The sequence below is a fragment of the Lingula anatina genome, chromosome 1, assembly GCF_051362555.1.
Source record: "Lingula anatina isolate TDL-2025a chromosome 1, LinAna3.0, whole genome shotgun sequence".
Classification (NCBI taxonomy): domain Eukaryota; kingdom Metazoa; phylum Brachiopoda; class Lingulata; order Lingulida; family Lingulidae; genus Lingula; species Lingula anatina.
Window position 1 is genome coordinate 9558806 of NC_141767.1, and position 22314 is coordinate 9581119.

Consider the following 22314-nt stretch of genomic DNA (forward strand, 5'->3'; position numbering starts at 1 on the left):
TAACCACATTGTAAGACTAATGACATAATATATTTGAATGCAAAGATAAGAAAAATTGATGTCCAAGGTTGTAGTTACATAGTTTCCAAATCTGTGTGCATAAACTTATGGAAAATTATTGATTGATTGAAAAGTGTTAGAAAAGTGAAAAGAAAAAAAGAATATGAAAAAAATGTTCTTACAACTTTCAGTAGTATTTGTTCAATCATGATATACCATGGTAGGTATTTTATAAGATTGAATTTTTGCCATTATTTTTTCAGTACTTTGTGTTTGATTTCCATATGGCACCAACAATGCTGTTTGACAAGATCATCACCCTTACGGTAAGAAAAGCAGTATTTTCATTTGTTTGTGTTGAATTCGGATTAATAGCTTCTGTCAAAAACCAGAGATGATTATCTCTTAACTTGAATGAAATGTTAATATATATATATATATATATATATATATATATATATATATATATATATATATATATATATATATATATATATATATATATATATATATATATATAATATGAAAATATATTCCAGGCACAATATATTAGAGAATATTGATACTTATTTTAGTGCTTAACAAACACTAGGGCATTTTTAAACTATGCTTCACAGTGTGAGTTAAGACACTTCAAGCTAATAGTACCTTTATGTTCTAATTTTTTAGGGAAAAAGCATGATTTATTATTCACATTCCCCAAATTCAGAGCACCAAGCTGGGGTGTGTGCTTGGCTTAAGCTTTTTCTCAGCAAAAATAACCTCATTATTAGAGCTCATTAATTACATAAATGTGTTTTTATTGGTTGGTTTGATGTCAGGGAAATCTGGAAGGCAGCATTTTTGTTTGAATAATGTACTCTTCTTGTGTAACCAGATGACTGTTGCATGGAGGCTTTGATCTATTAGGTGGGATGCAGATTGAACTACATGTTTTAAACGGCATTTGTAAATTATTTAATTGCCAGAAATGTAAATAAAATTGTTTACTGTTTACATGATATTTTTGTTGATGTTTTTGTTTTTAGCCACATGTATGTCAGTGTTTTTAGTTCAAAATTTTACAGCAACAAATAAAAATGCAATTTGCATAGCAGTCAATGTTGGCACATTGCATATTGAACATTTTTCAGGTCCTGCACTCCAGAAACTTGATTCGCAAAGGGAGCAAAGTGGGATCTTTCAAGATTGACCTTTATACAATTTATTCTCATGCTGGTATAGAGAAATTGAAAAATATATCAATTTTGTTGTCATTTGTTTTGTGCTTTTGTCACAGTTTTTACCTCTGACTTCCATTCTGAATGGTGTGATTGTTTTGATTTGTGCTGTGTTTTGCTCAGTTAACAGATTGCAGCAAAACGCAACAAAGGAAAACGGCCAAATCACATTCAGCACTGTTATTTTGCCTTTGTGGGTTTTTATCTTGTAGATTTTTATATATTGTCATTATTCCCTTTTGAGATGCAGGTTAGATATTGACTCTCCTCTTACGATTTTCAAGACAACTTTTGTTGGATGTTGATGGATTTTCATCTGTTTTTTGGGGTTTGGGGTTCATATATATGTTGTGTTTTAATGCAAGGCCTTACTCAGAACTGAACTCAGTGATACACAAGTACATGTTCTTGTAGTTTTACTGATGCTGTCATGCATCATGAGGTAGAAAACAGCTCATCACCTGTTGAAAATTATCCCATATGTTATATCATACCAATTTAATTGTTTGCTAAATTCAGCTTATTTCCAGTTTAACAGTTTAAATATAAGTACAGTTCTGGGAAGGACCATAGCTATATAGTATCAGTGGTTGACTGTCACGGTAGAAACAAATATATATGGATGCTAATGTAAAATATTATATGGAATTGGCCTCTGCCTTATAGTTTAGCTGGATATTTCATAAAATACAGTGAAATAAGAACAACAAAATGGATATTTCTGGTGTAATATCCATTTTTTTTTTCAAATTGATTGCCTGGCCGTGGATCATATTTAGGGGAAAATGCATGTTATCTTTACTGAAGGTGCTATTTCATTCACATTGACATTCAAATTGTCATACTGTATATGGAAGAAATACTTAATGGATGCTGCATTTATCATCCAATATTATTTGTTTCTAAGTGTGTCAAAGCAACTTCATTCCTAATTCACTCTCTTCTTCTTCTTAACTCTACACTTCATGTAGGTCTTGCAGTCCCGCAGCTTTGTTCGCACCAGTAAGCCATTGGGTAGTTTTAAGATGGATGTGGGTACGGTTTATACAGCGCAAGGTAATTGGACTTAATTGTCATAGTGCAAAATGGCACCTTTCGGTTTATACAAAATCCAAGTACTAGCTGATAGAGTACTACATCTGTCGGACATGTACTTAGTTTTTTTAGCTCTTTGAAAAGCTTTGTTCAGCATGTGGGTCATATTAGTGTATTTGGGTATAATGTGTCTATTGATTGGTAGTTTTGATATTTGTCATTCAATTTATACCAGTGTTTGTGGAGAGATGAATTATGCATAAATGCATTTCTGTACAAAATGAGAAACCATTGTCTGGAAAAAACACCAATGTGTGCTCTTGCATTAACTGAAGTTGTATTGGGTTTAAACTAAAAGCACTGTAGAAAAAATATGTATATACAGAACTAATTGATTTCTTTTCCCTTTTAACATTTTGTACAATGGCCCTAATTGTCAACTATAGGATTTGAAGTATATTAAAATGAATTTATATTTATTTGCAATGACATATCTGTGCTCTGTTTTTAAAAAAAGTCTAGGTCTAGCCCATATAATGTTATGGAATCATTGAACTATTTTGTGGTGCATTTGGAAATGAAAAGTAAATTTGTGTGTATTCAATGTTATATATTAAACAAATTATTTAAAAAGTAACCACATGTAAGACTGTTTGTATCTATGTTGACATTTAAAACAAGAACTAGTATAGGTATATGTTTGCACCTGAATCCACCTAAAGAAGTTTCTTTAAGCTGATGTTTCCATTACTAGACCACCAGTTCTACCACAAGTGGGCCATGTTGACTGACCCTGATGATATAAATGGTGGTGCCAAAGGCTTCCTCAAGTGTGATATTGCTGTAGTTGGGAAGGGAGACTCAGTAAAGGTACCCAATTCAAACATTCAACAGCTAGGTTTTACTCTGTAATTTCTGACAATTTCCATTTTCATTTCTGTTTGTTATCAGACTGTCATTTATGGCTCATGAATTCAAGAGAACTTATATCAGTTACAATTTAAGTTATTTTTTGCTGATATTACATAGTGATCAAAAAACTTTGGGGGTTGTTAAGAATTTGTTCTCAATTATTAGAATTTTTTATTTATAGGTTCCTCCTAAGTCTGATGCAGATGAAGATGACATTGAGGCGTAAGTATGGATAAAATGTATGTTTTGTAATTGTCAGTGCTTGTTGCGTACCATTCTTATCAAAACATTTTAAACTAGTTTTTGAGAATATCGTTTTCTTTGATGAAGAATCCAGTGTGAAATTTAATGTTCTTTTTAAGAGGACACATGCTATGCACATGTATCTACATCAAGCAAGGAACAACAGATAAAATGAATAAAACAAATAAAGCATATCTATATAATTCATTGTTTATGATTCCACTTACAAATACATGTATGTAAGTGTATATTCAAGTATAGTATGGGCCTTGATTGAAACTTAATTTCCCTGTCTTACATGTTAATCTTTGAGCTGGAATAATAAAATCTTTCCCTTTGTGATTCTCCATCAGTAACCTGCTCCTTCCTGAAGGGGTATCTGCAGAGCGGCAGAAAGCTAGGTATATAGTCAAGGTGTACAAGGCTGAAGGCCTGCCGAAGATGAACACAGGTGTGATGGCCAGCGTGAAGAAAGCATTCACAGGGGAAGCCAAGGACTTGGTAGATCCTTATGTGCAGGTCTCATTTGCAGGTCATAAAGTAAGTGGGATTTAACTCTGTTTGTGAATATTGATTACTCTTTGTATTGTTTGCCCTGTTGTCTTGTTAATTGTATGGCTTGACTATCCTCTTCATGCTAATGTGGCACATAAGGGATCCACCAGTGCTCACCAGTGTTGTTTGTCTGCTTGTTTATTGGATGGCCAGTACCAAATTTCATTGACTTGGTTTCAGTTTTACTAGCATATGGCAAATTGGAGCCCATGGTAAATGCCATTCATTGTAGCATATTCTTTAAAAAAAAAAGAAATAAATTTGCTATTAATGCAAGGAGGCTATACAATTTACAATCAGATGATAAATGTTCAAAGTACGTAAGGTGTGGATTCTGAAAACGGGTGGAAGCAAGATCATCAAAATGCATCCTAAAAAGCAACTATATTTTATTTCAATTCAGGGTAAAACCTCTGTACAAAAAGGCAGCTATGATCCAGTCTGGAATGAACAGGTTGTCTTCACAGAGATGTTCCCACCACTGTGTCGCAGGATGCAGATACAGCTACGTGATAACGACAGCGTTCAGGATGACATCATAGGCACACATTTTGTCGATCTTTCAGAGATTTCTAACGAGGGACAGAAAGGTACATTTATATCACCTCCAACCAAAATAATTCATGAATCCTTTAAAGAGACAAGTGACAAGCACTATTATAATATAGGTTGATTGGTAATTGGCCAATTAAGGCCACTTTTAGTTATGCCAACCCCAAGTAATTTTTTAGGTTATGCTGACATTACATGTATATAGAGGTTTTGGGAACACTAATTTGTGCTATAGTCTACTTTTTAATGACTTTTTTCCTTTGAAAAAACTACTTAAAAAATTAAGCCAGATTAGTTTAGATAAATATTTGATCCATAAAGAAAAATATCAGTGAGGTGACCAAATGTCACAATGCCCTAATTTTGATTAATTTTCTTTTGCCCAGGTTTCTTGCCTACGTATGGCCCCTCTTGGATCAATCTGTATGGTTCCACGCGGGACTTCAGCCTGTTAGATGAACATAAGATTCTAAACTTGGGTCTGGGAGAAGGGGTGTCATACAGAGCCAGGCTACTTATTGCAATCAAAACAGAGATTATTGACATGACAGACATGGGGCCAACTAAAGTTGAAGTGGAGCAGACGGCACCAGTAGTAAGTACACAGAGAGACAGCATTAATTGGACTCTGTACCATATATTTTATTGTATTTTATCATATTTACAATATTTATCATACATGTTTTTGATAAAACAATCAAAAATAGTTTGTTTTATAGGTTTGCTATCCAACAAAATATAAGTATGATTAACAGGGGCGGATTTAGGCCGTCTTCTGGGTCTTCCAGAAGACGGTCAGATTTTCAAGTTTATATTGACGGGTATCTATCTTTTTCTGTCGGAAGACGGTCAAAAATGGAGGATGGATCCACAAAGATAATTTGGAAGACTGTCAGAAAATATCTCTGGATCCGCCCCTGATTAAGTACTATACTATTATAAATTAAATTAATTTTGGATGGATTAGTGCCCTACATGTTAAAATCTAGTAATTTTCAGTAACAACTGAGCTTGTTATTTTGAATCTTTTAAGAGTGTAGCTGGAAAATTGGAAGACTTTCTACTCTATGGTGTTTTCATGGATGCAACAATGATTGATAAGAGATTTGAGGACAAACCACTCCACTTTGAATTATCTATAGGTGAGTGTGGTACTATTGTATTGGTGGATATTTTTCTTTGGATGAAACTTCCCTCAATGGTACTTGGGTCAAAATTATTTGAATATTCTGATGGGCTAATTTTGCTCACATTTTTGTTTTAATTTTTGAAAAACTGAAATTTGGCAATTAGTCATAGAGAACAGTTACCTTTGAGGCTAAACATATGGCTTTTTACCTCCTCCCAATAAATAATTGTATTGATAATGAATCATGATGATCATGATAATGGCATAGATAATACAAAAAAATTAAAGCAAAACTACAAAGATATATATTGAGAATTCATATCTTGCCAAATTGTCCTCTTTCTAATAAAATTGAAGGGCTTTCCCATGTCTGTTTCATTACAGGTAACTGTGGCAATGGTCTGGATGGACAGAATGTATCAGCCAAGTCTAGGAGAGGTGACAGCAGCAGTGAGGAAGAGTCAGGAGATGAGGGAGAGGGACAGTCTCTACTGGCCTCTGTACTCTCTTCTACAGCTCAGGAAGAAAAACCAATGTAAGTGCTTTGGGTCTAGGCAGGTGTAAGTATAGAGGGTATGCAAACTGTTTCTCTTTACTTAATGAGATAGCTGCATTTGACTTCCACAGGGATCGAAAGATTTCCTTTACATAGGATGGACAGTTTGAAAAAAACAATTATAGTGATTTAAGCTCAGAACCCTGGGAAAATATCAATAGTGTGATCACATTGAAATGTAGCTATAAAGAAAATGATTTTTCTGTTGCAATCTATGATTTTTTTTCTCTGTAGGTGGCAGAGCACTACAACTCCAAGGATTCCCCAGAGCAGAGACAGGATGTATTTTCACTTACCTTACTATGATAGTAAGCCCTGTACATATGTCTGTGCAAAGTTTGAGGACCACCGCAGAAGGCTGTATAATACCAACATGATCAGAAAGATTGTAGAAAAACTTGTAAGTGGATGCAAGGGGGTATTTTCCATAGATCTATGCTGTTGGGAACCATCAGGAAAAATTTTTTTTTTCAATTTTTCACATAATATTATTAGTTTTTAAGCTCTTGAATATAGATGAAAGAATTAAAGTCAAACATGTGGCTTACATTGCATAGCATTATATCATATTGCCATATGATTGCTGTTCTTTACTTGAACACTTTTTAGTTAAGTGGCAGTGTACCAGTAGTATGTCATACAATAATGATGGTTTTGATCAATATTTTGAAACGTGTCCTCTGTTCTCAAATTATAGGAAGATGGCCTGCAAGAGGTAAATGACATGATAAGCAAAGAGATACCATTTCCAGAGCGTCGTCTGCGCGGGGTATTTGATGAGTTTGCAAATGCATGTAGCCGCTATGTATCACTGTGCAAGGGCAGCAGTGGGTCCACAGCAGGGAGGACTAAATTGGACAAAGAGAGACAAAGACTGTGCCAAAGGGAAATTGTAAGTGCTGTTAAAAACAATTTGATGACAGTTTGAGACATTTTCAATAAAACGAATCAATTTTTTTCTTTGTGTAGAAATGTAGCCTTAAGTTGTTTTAGTTGCTTGGGGGCTAATAGAAGGAAGCATTGATTTAATTATTGATATGAAAATTGATCAAAATGAATGAAAATGGTTAATAAAATTGTGTGAAAAGGAAATCAGTGTATAGATAAACCAAACTGGCTTTTAAAAATTTTAATTAATAGATTTCTTTTTATTCCCTTAAATTTATAAATCAGATATTCATGTTAGAACATTTTTATCGTCTGTTTGTGCATTAGGACCAAATTGGAACATTGGCACGTACGTTAAGAGCAACTGTGACTAAGAATACCATGAAGGACAAGTTGAAGGCAGTAGCAGGCTGTGTCACAAAGCTGAAGCATTTAGCTAATGAGGTATACCAACTGAAATAGATACAATACATAAATTAAAACAGATGCACATTGATCGTGACCAAACTGACAATTATGTTAATGTATGTAATCAGTATGGGACATTGATTAAAAGCTATCTAATGTGACTTGTATCTGCATGGTGAAATAATGAATTATAGCAAAGTGCTTTTCCATGAATCACTCTCTTGCAGGCAACTGTTCAAAACTTTGGGTTGATTCCTCAATTTCACGTTCAGTTTGTGCCATTTTCTTTTAGAAATGTTTCTTTAGTTGTAGCACACTACCACAGTTATAGCTAGCATACTATATATAATGACCTTCTCTTGTAGCCACAAGACAGCCTCCCTGATATCTTTGTCTGGATGCTGTGTGGACAGAAACGTATAGCTTACCAGCGCATCTCGTCGCGTGATGTCATCCATTCTATGGTGGATGAGGAGAGAGGGAACCTGTGTGGAAAGGTGGTCACGTTATATCTGAAGGTAAAGAAACTTCAAAATGTTCAACACCTAAGGCATAAAAATCCTGTCTTTTGGATAGATTATACCCATGTCAATTACATATTTTTTAGCCTGGAGAAAAAATGCAAATGCAGGCTTCTACTAATCGTGCTTATTTGGGTGTTACACTCCCATTCCATTGAAGCATTGTTTCCCTGGAAATCCTGAGTTGTCAATATAAAATGTAATGGCTACTTGAATTTTTGAAGTACATTTAATGGAAACCACACTGAATGTGGGTTTTTCCAGTTATTTTAAGAAATAAGTTTTCTCATTTTTTAAGCTCCCTGGAAAAAGAGCCACTGGTGCCTCAGGGTGGTCTATTCAGTGTAAGCTAAATGTGTACCTGTGGCTTGGAATGGCAAAGCACAGGAAGGAGCTTCTTATGGGACTGCCACAGGGCTATGAGGAAAGTGAAGAAATTACACAGGCATTAAAGGTGTCTGAGGAGCCACCACTGTCTATCACCTATACAGGTACATGTAGAATATTTATATGGTGAACTCCTCTTTTTCTACTGATTAGAATTAAATTGCAACTTATATTTTCTGGAAAAATATCTCAATGTTTTATAATGCACATTTTGAGTATTGTGTGCTTTGTATGGAATTGTGCCCAAAGGAAAATGTGATATTGATTTAAAAGTGAAAATATTTAAATATACTTCACCATGCCCACCTTATTTAAGCATTTTATGAAATGAATGAATACAACTTGCAATCTCCTTTCTTTCAGTTTGTCAGACATTTCAGCTCCGGGCTCACATGTACCAGGCCAGGAGTCTGATTGGTTCAGATGCTTCGGGGTTGTCAGATCCATTTGCACGGGTCATTTTTCAAGAGCAAAGCTCTAGCACACAGGTTTGTTTATGATAATGGGAAAGAATATTCCTGCAACATAAGATTTTGGTTTTAAACATGTGACAACATGTTAACTGATTACAAAATTACACTGAAATAGTTTATGAATTAATTACACCGGTATATAAACCAAAATACTATTGAATGATTAATACAATTTGTTTTATTTGTCAAAGGTTCATACAACAATGACCAGTTTTTGGTGTCCAGTCAGTGCCTTTGTTTTAATTTGATGCATCGTATGTTAAATATACTCACATGTGAATTCACCATTCCAGGTGATCAATGAGACGCTGAGTCCAACATGGGATGAGATGCTGATCTTCAATGAAATTGTTTTACATGGAACTGTAGATGACATAGCTGAAAACCCACCAACAGTGATTATTGAGATATTTGACAGTGATAGAGTTGTAAGGAAGAATTATGATATTGTTTACTGAGTCAGAATAATTTTGTAAAGTTGGTTGAACTTTGCTACCGTTAACATCTATATGTAAATTTTGTAGTATATGAGACAAGGAGGGTAGAACCTTTTGGGAAGTTGGCAAGAGCTGTCATAGAATTTATTTTATTGATTTTTCTATTATGACTACTTCAGTTGATTTTTAATTTTCCTTGGGGTATGCACATTTTTTAAAGGGGAGTGTCACTTTTTGCAAATATATCTGATAGATCTCTGCCCATTTTAATACATGTTACAGCAGGGACATTTTCAGGGTGTTTAACATGCTTTTAATTCATTTCTAGGCTCCAGAACATAACATTCCCTTTTCATGGCTTATTTTTATCATTAGGGCAAGTCAGAATTTATTGGCAGAGCAGTGTGCAAGCCCATCGTTAAGAAAGTAGAAGAAAAATATGAGCGTCCAAAATTCCCACCAAAACTAGAATGGTGGGATATCTATAGGGGCCACACAGTGGCAGGGGAACTGCTGGCAGCTTTTGAACTTTTACAGGTAATAATTGATTTGCATTGAGGTCATGGCTACTTATACTTTTTTGCAGATTTAACTATTTTAACATCAACATAGGCACAGTAGAATGACCTTGGGATAGAAATGCACAGGTATTTTAATGTATATATGCTTAATTTAAAAGTTAATGTTTTGTTTTTTGGATTATACTAATAAACTTTTTATGACAACACAATTTTACTGTGAGATTATTACTAGAGAATGAGAATAGCGAGTAACAGACACTGTTTGTGTTGTATGCATGAAAAATTCAGGAAAAAAATTGAATTTCTTTCAAAAAATGTGTGCAGTGATTGTGAGTTTGATTTTTGTTAGTAGTAAGAGATATGATATAACGGTGCCTTGCATATTGCATGTATTTGCATCACATGTACTTTTAGACTGAATTCAAAGATATTTAAACTTTATACATTAATTTACCATGCATCTTGCTAGTTTCCATTTGATGAGATGGAAGTAAAGAGGGCGCTAGTCACACCACCATACCAGAGGAAGCGAGGGGTAGTTTCTTATAATCTCTCACCTACATTTGTGCAACCTGATTCTGCATATTTCACCAATTTGACTAACACATTCTTTTGTGGTGCTATTATTTCACTCATTTTTGATTAATATTCTTAGAAAACTTTGACAAATGTGCTTTATTTTCAGCATTACATTTATATTTATTGCTATTATTTATACCCTACCTAGTTAGTGGCTTGAAACAGATGTGGCTCCTAGCTGTCTGTTAGATTTTTTCCATAAGTAATGATCCACAATTGAAAAATAAAAAAGATCTTTGGATAGTTTAATTGTTTCCATTGTTTCTGACAATGTTTTAATATAATTTGTTTTAATTGTATTGTAACATTGCTAATTTCATATATCATACTGCTGCATAAGGGTAGATTGTACTTAATATTATGAGTTGTTAGGGAATAAAAACACAGATTTTACATTATTATTATTATTATTATTATTATTATTATTATTATTATTATTATTATTATTATTATTATTATTATGATTAAATGTTTAAAGTAACACATTGACTTTTTCTTTCTTCAAAATGATTGAAATTTTAGCACTTTTTCTTAAAGATTGAAATTTGTTTGCCGCCAAAAAAAAAAAAAATTCTGTTTCAGACATTTTGCGTCATTTAAGACATTTATGTTTTAGACCTTGATAGTTTACCTTTTCCTGAATGATGTTTAGCCCTGACTGTCAAATAAATAGGATTGAATGGAACTGTGTATAGTTTTTTATGTTACAATAGCACAGGTATATTATTATATGTTGAAAAATGGATAATCTTATCCAATATAGATATTATATACCCTCGATTCTTTTGCTGTATATTTGTATATATTTGCTTCTTATCTTGTAGAGAAATTATTTACTATAGAAGTAGTACTCTTAGAAATAACTACATGTATTTACTGTCACATGCTTATACGCATGCTATTTACATGTCAAGGCTCACTCACAATCATGTAATTATTTTCAGATGGATATGCATGCACATGCGTGCACCTACCACACACAGACACACCTTTATACACATATTCATACAGTCCAAACATTCTTTAAAAGTTTAAAAAATGCCTTAACATATCAGTCATTATGAGAATGTAAATCATATATAGTTCATCATTTTTGACCGAGTTGTGTCTGAGTCAATTGTTGATAGTGAAATATGTTAATTTCTACTTCTGAATCATATATGTAAATAATGGCTAAAAACTTGTATGTTCTCTCCTGCCATAGTTAGTTCACTCTGAAAATGGGTACATGCACCAGCATATTCTTGTAAAAGGGTAAATGTTCTAATGAGATGCCACAGATGTCAGGAAAAATTTTCTCAAAGATTTAAAATCATATTTAAAATCATTAAAATTTTTCGCTATATACAATTTTTGTGCTCCTAGTGCCTGTTGAATTATTTCAGTCTCCTATTGCTATTTGGTGAAAAACTCAGATCTTTCCTATTCCTTGTAACCAAAAGCATTTGCACTTGTATGAATCTCTCTTTTGTTAACTCTTTGGCTATTGATGTTAAAACATAGCATTGCAAAACGGCATATAAATAAGAGGAAAAATGATTAAACTAGTGCCTCTTTTTAGTATTTCTTCATTGCATGTCCTACAGTCTACTATGATTATTCTTTTTTCAGTTGTCTCCTCTTGGAGAGATGAGTGCTGATGAACTGCCAGCTATCAATCTGCCTGATACTTGTTCTGACACCAGGGGGCCAATTCTGCCAGTTCCAAAGGGGATACGCCCCTTCCTGAGCAAATACAGAGTGGAGGTTTGTTTACATACTATCATTGAAATTGTTTTGCTTTGATTTTTCTTATGATAATTGTCCCATGGCTATAGATTACTGATATAAAGAAGACTAAGAATTGATCATTTGACTGTTTGCATTATGTTATTGACGTACAGTGTCAGACTATTCATAATTACCTATAAGTGTATTATATACATTTTTTGACTATTCATACCTTTTGATTTAGGTGCAATTTTAATGTTTGAATATGACACTTTTTGAGAGCTATAAATTGAAGCCACCTAGAACTGCAGTTCAATTTATATCAGCTAACAGAGCACATATTTTCCACTTACGAAGTTGGATAGACCTTAAGTTATGCTAAAAAACAACAAATGCTTGCATGTAGACACCTAACAGGTCAAAAAGGCACTACCACTTGCTTGGGAAGTGCTCAAGAGGGACCCTAAGTGGTTTTTCATACAAATTATATTTGTGAATCCCTCACTTAGTTTACACAGATATTATATTTTACATTGATATTCATTATTTCAACTTTGATGAAAAAATCTATTTCACTTTCACTCTGAAGGTTTTGTTCTGGGGAGTGCGGGACTTAAAAAGAGTCCAGTTGACCTCAGTGGACAGACCTAGGGTGGACATAGAGTGTGCTGGACATGTCCTGCAGTCCACTATGATTACCAATATGAGGAAGAATCCTAATTTTAGCACAGTTGTCAAACACATGGACCTGGTAAGTTGACAGTCTTCTATAATTACAAATTTGAAAGATTATTTATTTTGGGGTGTTACATTTTGATTTTTTTGTCATGCTTTTCACCATTAAAGTAATACACATGCATTTACCAGTATTATTGTAAAGATTTTAAATTTTAATTAAAATTGGCTAAAGTTTATTTTTGAAAACTCAAGGGGAGTGAGAAAATCAGTGAAAGTAATTTTTTATATATAAGATATTGATAATAAGAATTTAGATAAATAATATCTCAAAATACAAATCTTAAATCACCGTATAAATATGCAAATTGATATTTCCCTTTCAGGAATTGCCTGACAACCATCTGTACTGCCCACCAATCACAATAAGGTGTGTGGACTGTAGGAACTTTGGCAGATTTGTACTCGTTGGAACTCATGTCATCAACTCCCTGCAGAAGTTCATGTACACACCAACCACTAAAGCAGCAAGGGAGGCTGCCTCAAAGCTTTTGCAGTGTAAGTAAGGATGTCTCACATATACATGGCATATTATTTAACACAAATAGTTGGAAGAAGTTGAAGTCAATTTTAATTGATTTTTCTCAAATTAATGAAATATTTATTTACATGAAACACATTAACATAAAGAGAAATAGTCAGGTCCAGACCAAAAAGGATCATGTCAATTCAGGCTTCATTAAAAGTACAAGGACATTTCTTTATATATATATATGTTATATATATATATATGTTACGTAATAGCATGTTAATTTTTGTTCTAGTTTGTTAGATGTGTCATAGTCAGCATATAGTCCACGTATTATAATATATGAAAAATCTGTACTCTGTATGAAAATTATATTCCAATTTCATAGTAACAGACAGCAGCAAACCACCTCCAGCACCAGGCACCCCTCAGATGCCACCCCTGGGTACCCCTCAGCTTGGCGCCACACCCCCTGGTGTCACTCAGGCACCCCCAACACGGCCCTCACTTGTGGTCAGTCACGTTCAGCCAGGGGTCACTTCTGTCAGGACCACTGATGTGGCTGTGACTATTGATGAGAATTTTCCTCTTATTGGTTCTAACAAAGGAGAAACCATCATTAGCATAGAGCAGGTAGGCCACATTAGATGATTACCAGAGTATTACAATATAACAATATACCGGGGTACTTTATAAGAGCTGAATTAGATTTTTGATGCACATGCTCAGAGACTAAATGACTCAACCTTATCCAGGAAACATACTATGATTTATTTTTCTTTCTATAAATTAAGGAAATATTGAAGTGACAAATTGGGCATAATGGAAAAAATAAGGAGTTAATTCAATGAAACGAATGGAATAGTGTTTTATTGGACATCATGAAAATGGAGTCTTTTTCACCAATATACTGGTAGTTCCTGTCCCTGCTGTCAAAATCAGATTTTTAAAATAATTTGCATGTATGATACATTTTGTCAGGGAAAAGCAGACAAGACTGAGGAGAACAAGAAAAGGAAGGGCAGCACTGCTGACGAGGATGACCTGGATACAGACACATTAGACTGGTGGAGCAAGTACTTTGCCTCAGTGGAGATGATGATAATGGTAAACACAAAATTCATTTAATATTTTCTTTGATAGCTAGATGGCAGCACTGCTGAAAGAAGGTGGGCAGGCCCAGTTTGTCACATTTATGACTGGCAGTTGTCCACAGATCATATTGTGAACAAAACTGAACAATTTTTTTTAGAAATAGGACCCAGTTTTGTTTGTCTTTGATGACAGCTTAATGAGAACTTTAAGAGAAGAAATTTATATAGTCCGTATGAAATATATTACCACTGTATGTGTCAGTACATTTTTTGTTACATAACATAGTAAACTGTTATAATATTGCAATAAAGATGATTTTTAGTTGAACTATTTTTGGTGTACAGTGTGTACTGTACTTTCTTCAATCAGTGTAGCCACAACTTCACTTATTGCACCTGCCAGACTATTTTCATAACTATATGTTCAAATAACAAGCATTTTTGCTAAATGCATGTTTAGCAGTTTAAAAAGCAAAAAAAAAAAAGTACAGTACAGTACAGTACAGTAAGTACAGTACTGCACTCTGTTTAGTATGAAATGTATCATATTTTTTAACTTTTGTGTATAGCTGTTGTATTAGCACTATGCATTCACATTATGCTAACAGTTGCAATGTAATCACTTAGGGTTTTGGCAGACAAGAGGACGATCAGGTATTTTGCAGACAGGGATACATGCATGCTAAGCTTTCTGAATTTCAGTCAGAAAATCTCCTATTTGGTTCAAATGGTCTAGCTACTAGCTGTTCTTTTTATATGAAAATAAAAGTTACTTTTTTTGTTACATTTGCTGTTGATTTAAAGTTCTTTACAAACTGCATGTAATTAATACTTTATTTCCTGAAGGAGATCTTTACAATTGGGTTAGAGATAATACTTTTCTTCATAACATTTTCTTCATAACATTCTGTAATATTATTATTAGTGTTTTGTTGTTTTTTAGATTTTGGGTCATGGATGCAATATTACAGCATTTAAAGGCCTTGGGGTTTAGTATATACTGAGTTACCCAACCTTGCTTATATATCCCTACATGAATAGTTGAAATGTTTCAACATCAAAATCTAGTTTGACAGGAAATGAGCAGTGACAGAAATAGTCCCCCACCTGATATGCATAAAAGCGTTTAGAAAAGCTCTTTCCTTCAATATGTGATGTGGCCAAACAATTTTCACGGTGCATTAAGATAAACAGTAAAAGAATATCCACAATAAATTCGGCAACCGAGAGGTGCGGCAACATATAGATAATTGCGGTAGTATTTATGCCGAAACATCAAAATGAATAGCCCCGCCGTTCGAGCCTTTTAATCAGATTCAGATCAGATTAACCAATCAAAGCAACGGAAAGGGGGTCACGTCACCTTCCCACCAGGCCATGCCATGTAAACAAAGCAGCATGGTCGGCTGTAATGAAGAGTCTGAGGAGGGAGACGCGAAATCTTCGCCAAATTCTCATCTTTCGTGTTGCATGCACATAGAAGAAGGTAGCTAATTAAGAGACTCTAGATACCATCACACGTGTTCGCTGGGAAACTTTTAGAGTCGCAGCGAAACAATGGCTGAAATTTGGCAGCAGAGAAGCCGCTGCTGTTCAGTGGATCCGTACAGTACGGATTTAGATAAGGATTCGACGATTTGGAAGCCAAACCACGATGTCACTTTTCTTGCTACAGAAAGCTAATTAACAAGAAGGGGCTATCTCAGGCGGCAAAGAAGTATGAGAAAGCTGAGAAACAAGGCAGTCCTGCTGAAGAAGGTATGTCAACATATTGTAATTTGTTTTTAAGTCAGCCCCGATCGTGTGATGTTTACATTGTAAGTGGCTGATGTTACATATCAATATGTGACTGATAAAAGTGATATGAAAGAAAGAAAATAAGAAAATGATAAAAAAGTTTATTAGTGTTATTATTATTTTATTTGTAAATACTTAAAGGTTTTAAGATATGAAACAACTCCTCTCTGTTGAATAAGACCCCATTTCCAGAGATTAGATAGATCTACTTTAGGGGTTCACGCTAAACAGCTGTCAGTGGGGCGGACACGAAAGTTAAATACCCCCTTACAGCTTGTAGTAGGCGGGACGGACATTTAAGCCGGATTATCTGACAGTAATCTAGTTAGACTCCCCGCGGGGACAGATCAATCTAAAAGCTCTGGGAATACAGCCTAAGCTAGCTGTATGTTCTTGCCATGATTAACATCTCATTATTAGTTCATCCATATTTATCATAATTAGCATTGCATTTACACAAAATAATGTAAGGCTTCACACAACAAGATATACAAACAAATGTTATGGTGGGATTTTATGAGACAGAGGCTTAAGTATCATGGTAGAATCTTTTATGTTATTTGTGGAGTGTTCCTCCCCCCCAATACATTGCTGCACATGTGCAACCATTAGTGAATATAAATATGTATAGGCTAAGCCCAACTTCAATGAGAATGTATTTTAGGGAATATTTACTGTATCTTGTGAGCCAGAAAAAGTAGGATAGCTTTTCACAGAACAAGCTGCAATGTGATTAATTTAATTAGGACTGTTAGGAATAATCCTTGTAACTTTCCCTTATGAATAGAATCAGTAAAGGTATACATAAATAGTATCAATAAAGAAATACGTTGACAAACAGTATCAATTAAGGAATAATGATAATGAGTAGGGTGACTGGTAGATATAGTTCAGTTTAAAGAGAAGAGTCACTTTTATTCAAGGCATCTGATATTAATCTGGGCAGCAGAATGCTAGTGGGCTCCCTATTAATTATTAGATCTTTAAGCTTGATTAATTTGTCTTAGTTGCAACAAATATTAAACAGTGGGTCTCATTTGCCTATAGTTTGTTACAGCTTAGTTCCTCATAAAAGGAACATGCTGAGCCACTAATACATTGAATCCTATACCTACCCTATGCCCTTTGAATCATGAGGATATATGTAATTATAGTTGTCAATATCACTTGGTGTCAATCATGTGATAAACTCACATGCGACTGTCTTATCTTATTTCATTATTATTCATTTATTTTATAGTTAAATCATAGTGATTGTATATACAATTGCACTTGCAACAATCAAGGATTTGCGGTCTGCTCTGTATTTGCTAAATCATTTGTGTATCCAGGTATCCAGATGTTTTTATTTGAAATATGTATTCTATGTTGTCTTTTTATTTATACAGGGCAACTGTTTTTATAACTGAATTTTGAGCACATTACTATTTTTACATATCTTTGTTACACCCACTTGAATATTTATCCAACGTTAAAGTTGTTTCTGTAGTAGTCAGTATCTGCACATTATAATGCACTAATATATATGGTATGAAAAGTAAAATGTTATTTTGCTTCTTTTACAGAACCATCAACCAGTTGTACTCTTCCCAAAATACAAGGTCCATCTCCCAAGAAATTGAGATCAGTCTCAGGGTTTGGTATATCAAAGTCACCAGTGCTGCCAGCTATCTGCATTATTTGTAGAAAAAAAAGTTAGTCACTTAGTTGGTCACTTAGTCTAATTTTTGCAAGTGTTTTGATATTTAATGGGGAGACACTCATTTTGATGTAATTTTCACATTCATAATATTTTTTTATTGTTTTGTATGTCCTTAATTTGTTTGAGATTGAGCTATTTAATTCCTGCCAGAAGTGTTTTTCGATTTTTATGTTCAATATTTCCAAAAGGTTTTCTATTTGATATAATTTCTTTGGTGGGTTGTTATCTTCGGATAGATTCTGTCCATGTGTTTCCCTTTGTATCTTGCTCAAGACTGTGCACCTGATTTACAGTTCTATTATCTACTAGTAGTTGTTCCAGTCTAAGACTAATCTTTAGACAGGTTTAGTTATAGTTGAAATAATAGGGTAACTGCCAAGCTCAGCTCTAAAAAAATGGTATTGCTAGCCTGCTTTCTTAGACCTAAAATCCATTTGCAAAATTTTAAGTGTACCTGTTCGAATGGCATTTTATTAATCTTTTTATGTACAGACACAGATGTGTCTGTACATATTGCCATCACCTGCGTCTGTCGTCGCCGTTCATGTCGCCGTCGATGTCGCCGTCGCCGTGCACTTTCAGCGTTAACACCATAAGTGGAAGACAGTTTTACTTTTTGGCTTTATATTTACAGAGGTGATGAATATTCATAAAACGCAGGTCAAGTTCGAAAATCAGCATGATCGGGCCATTATTGTAGAATTTATGCTGTTTTTTCACTTTTCAGCATATATGCAACACTGTTAACACATTTCAAAGAAAACCGATAGGCCTGTTGTCATGAAACTCACAGGAGTAATCAATCTTACTAAAACGCAGGTCAAGTTCGAAAATCGGCATGATCGGGCCACCATTTTAGTAGTTATGCTGTTTTTTCACTTTTCAGCATATATGCAACACTGTTAACACATTTCAAAGAAAACTGATAGGCCTGTTGTCATTAAACTCACAGGAGTAATCAAACTTACTAAAACGCAGGTCAAGTTTGAAAATCAGCATAATCGGGCCATTATTTTATAAGTTATGCTGTTTTTTCACATTTCTTCAGATTCAATTCTTAGGCATGTAAACAGTCTCATTATTTAATTAATAAGATACGTAAAAGTGTTTGTTTGACATTTCCTGCATCTTTACAACATTATTAGTTGATTATGTAAAAATGATGGTAAACTTGTTATCGTGTATTGTGTAATAAAGTGTCAAAAATGGAAATAAACTCATATTATTGCAGTTTGTAAGATTCAATCATTCATTATGTTCAGAAACTCAGAATGGAGGAAATTGGACATTTGACACTGTTCTATTGATATTTTTCACATCTCATCAACTTTCTTAGTTGATCATATAAAAATGGCAGTAAAGTGTTAATTTTGTTATATGTTAAAAAATTGTTAAAAATGGAAAAAAATGCATTGCAGGACAGTACTGTCTTGTCTACATTTTGGCATTTTCAAGTTGTGACTTTGAAGTTCCATGGGCCTGAAGACCTTTGCTAGTCACATTTTCTGAATATCCATGATACTAATATTTTATTATTAAAAATTGATGGTTATTATCCTGTTAAACATTATGTAATATTGCATCAAAATTTGAAGAAACCCCTATTTTGGGCACTGTTCCCATGATGACCATTTAAGGAAAACTATGTCACTTACTGTTCTCAAACTTACAAGAAAGAAACATGGGACTAAAATACAGTTTCATTAGGCAGTGCAGTCTATTTGGTAAATTTTTCTGGCAGTTAATCAGTTTTTTGTGAAAATTTAATTTTTCACACATTGGCAATTTCAAGGTGTGACTTAGAACCACCTTGGGCTTGAAGACCCATGCTAGTCACATTTTCTGAAAATCCACGATACGTATATTTTATTATTTAAAAATGATGGTCTTTATGCTGTAAAGCATTATGAAATATTGCATCAAAATAGAAGAAAACACAATTTTGGGTATTGCTGCCATGATGACCATCATGGGAAAACCATATTACTTATGATTGTCAAACTTTTAAAAAAGAAACAGGACTAAAATGCAGCTCGAGTTGGAAAAGCAGTCTAATTGACTTCTTTTTCTGGAAGTTTTACATTTTCAAAGTGTGAACTTGAACTCCCATGGGCCTGAAGCCTTATGCTTGTTACACATTTTACTTACATTGGTATTACCTGTTGAGCATAATTAAAATTTGATGTTGAATTTGCAGTTTAACATAATGTACTTTTACATCAGAATTGACAGTAGCCTATTTTGTTATTTCCTGCTTTTTGTCTGTACATTTGACAGCTTTGCTGCCTTGTTCAGATATGCACAAGAAATGTAGAAAGTTATAATTTCACAGTTTAAATAATTAAGTTGGAAAAAATATATTATATATATATCATAAAAGCCTTGTTAAATGTGAGCTGTTATTTCTTTTAATATGCTGTTGTTACTAGACAATGCTGCAATTAATTGCAATAATCAAACTTCTTTAAAAATTGTACCTCTGCAATTTAAAGATAAACTTGAACATAAAAAACTCAATTATTCTACCTAGTGAAGCACTTACATATTTTTGAAATAATTTTTTGAGCACTTGCCAGCTTCATAAACAGACAGCCCACATGAATACCTAGTTTGTACTATTTATCAGTGTAAAATATTGAGTCAAATAATTTTAAGTGATTATATGCGCTTTAACACACCTGAGAATTTAAAATGCATTCAATGTAACATTACTGAACATACATGCAAGTGATTATATCATCACTATATTGGGTAATAGTGTGACCTGTGTGCGATTGTAGAAGTGGTACAATGCACAGTGTACGGGCTATACTACATACCTTTTAACCGTGAATTCACGTCATCATTTAGCCAATTATATAAATACACCTAAAATACACGTATTCTCCAACTATTTAAATCTTTCTCTCGATATTGACATCGATTTTAAAAACCTAGGACTTATTTTTTTTATTGAAACAACGCATGGGAATCATCTATTAAATGTGCAAGCTTCGCATGGAAATTCATTGTTTACATCGATGAGATGTAGGTCAAGTGATCACGTGACCCCTTTCCGTTGCTTTGATTGGTTTAAAGGGTAGAACGGCAGCACTTGGAACTACTCGGATGTCTCCGCACTCGACAGTCGAGGATTGCCGATTGGAACGGCAGGGCTATTCATTTTGATATTTCGGCATAAATACCATCGCAATTATCTATATGTTGGCGCATCCTACGGTTGCCGAATTTATTGTGGGTATTTTTTAACTGTTTATCTTCATGGCACCGTGAAAATTGTCTGGCCACTGGAGCTTTTCACACAATGAAACGATAGACCAGTGTAGGTAAGGGACTAAAAGGGGATGTTCTTTTTTAGGTTAAAAGACATGAAAATGTTTTAAAAAGGATTTCAAGAGAAATGTTGATCAGAGCTTTTGCTGTAATGTTGTTTGGATGTATGTGTTTTAACATGTTATTTTTATCATAGTAATCTTGATGGAAATTAGAATTTTGAAATTAGATTTTTAAAAATTGATGTGAATATATGGACATTTTTCTCACTGCCTTGACTTAACTGACAATATGGCTAGATGGATACAAATGGTTCTTTTGGTGTTTTTTCCTAGTAGAATAAGGTCTAGATGACTCATAAGTGAGCTTGGAAGGTATTTTTTAATTTTTAGGAAATGGAAATGGAAATTGAAAGGAATGATGATGACAGGGATGCAGAAGTGAAGGTACCCAATGCTTACCCAAGGATCATTGTTCTGCCTGCATTTTTTGGATTTATTTTTGTTTCATGACATTTTATTTTTCAGAAAAGTCAGCTTATTCCTTTGGTTATAATAAAGTGGTTTGTTGTAAAACAGTTCAAATTTCAGTTCAAAGTATGATTAATATATCTTTTTTGGGTAATAATGGTTATTAAATTTCTGATTAGTAGTAGACAAACTAGATTTAACCTTGTAATTTTAAAAATACAGCTTAAGAAAAATGTTATGCCAAACATTGTAGTATAAATAATCAATAGTAAAAATGAAACCTATGAAAGAAAAACACAGAGCATGTTACAATGTATATTCACACATTGATTTAGATCTTTCGGCTGTCTAATTGTTAAAAAGTATGTTACACTTTTATTAATTGCAAAAGATGAGGTTGCTTTTATGAAAAGTGTTTTGCCTGATACCATGCTTCAATTGTATAAACCAGTCACCTAATATATAGCTGTGGACCTTTACATAGTGATATATGAATTATACTTTAGGGAATAAGCAATCTTCTTGGAATTACACGAAATATCATTATGTACAGTTCCTTTTCTATTTTTATTTTCTATTGGACAACAGCTACCAGTATACCAGAGTTTGCTTCTATAAATAATATGACGTGAAGAATTACTGGGTATT

General features: G+C 33.8%; 1 protein-coding gene across 8 annotated transcripts in view; it reads left to right on the forward strand.

Moving 5' to 3' along the window:
- LOC106150648 (otoferlin) overlaps positions 1–22314 on the forward strand; it is a 63800-nt gene that overhangs the window by 31245 nt on the left and 10241 nt on the right. For 3 of the 8 annotated variants that reach the window (XM_087014702.1, XM_087014701.1, XM_087014736.1), the window contains exons 9-33: positions 264–326; positions 2192–2276; positions 3010–3125; positions 3349–3389; positions 3764–3950; positions 4369–4555; positions 4904–5112; positions 5551–5659; positions 6031–6181; positions 6437–6602; positions 6900–7094; positions 7418–7534; positions 7864–8016; positions 8318–8510; positions 8770–8894; positions 9173–9307; positions 9692–9853; positions 10307–10372; positions 12028–12162; positions 12716–12877; positions 13188–13359; positions 13719–13963; positions 14312–14437; positions 15052–15078; positions 21589–21642. In XM_087014702.1, the coding sequence (XP_086870828.1) occupies positions 264–326; positions 2192–2276; positions 3010–3125; positions 3349–3389; positions 3764–3950; positions 4369–4555; positions 4904–5112; positions 5551–5659; positions 6031–6181; positions 6437–6602; positions 6900–7094; positions 7418–7534; positions 7864–8016; positions 8318–8510; positions 8770–8894; positions 9173–9307; positions 9692–9853; positions 10307–10372; positions 12028–12162; positions 12716–12877; positions 13188–13359; positions 13719–13963; positions 14312–14437; positions 15052–15078; positions 21589–21642 (3381 nt within the window). Of the gene's footprint in view, positions 1–263; positions 327–1133; positions 1219–2191; positions 2277–3009; positions 3126–3348; positions 3390–3763; positions 3951–4368; positions 4556–4903; positions 5113–5550; positions 5660–6030; positions 6182–6436; positions 6603–6899; positions 7095–7417; positions 7535–7863; positions 8017–8317; positions 8511–8769; positions 8895–9172; positions 9308–9691; positions 9854–10306; positions 10373–12027; positions 12163–12715; positions 12878–13187; positions 13360–13718; positions 13964–14311; positions 14438–15051; positions 15079–21588; positions 21643–22314 lie in introns of those variants that run through there. The other 5 variants (XM_087014743.1, XM_087014711.1, XM_013523573.2 and 2 more) reach the window with 5 other exon arrangements.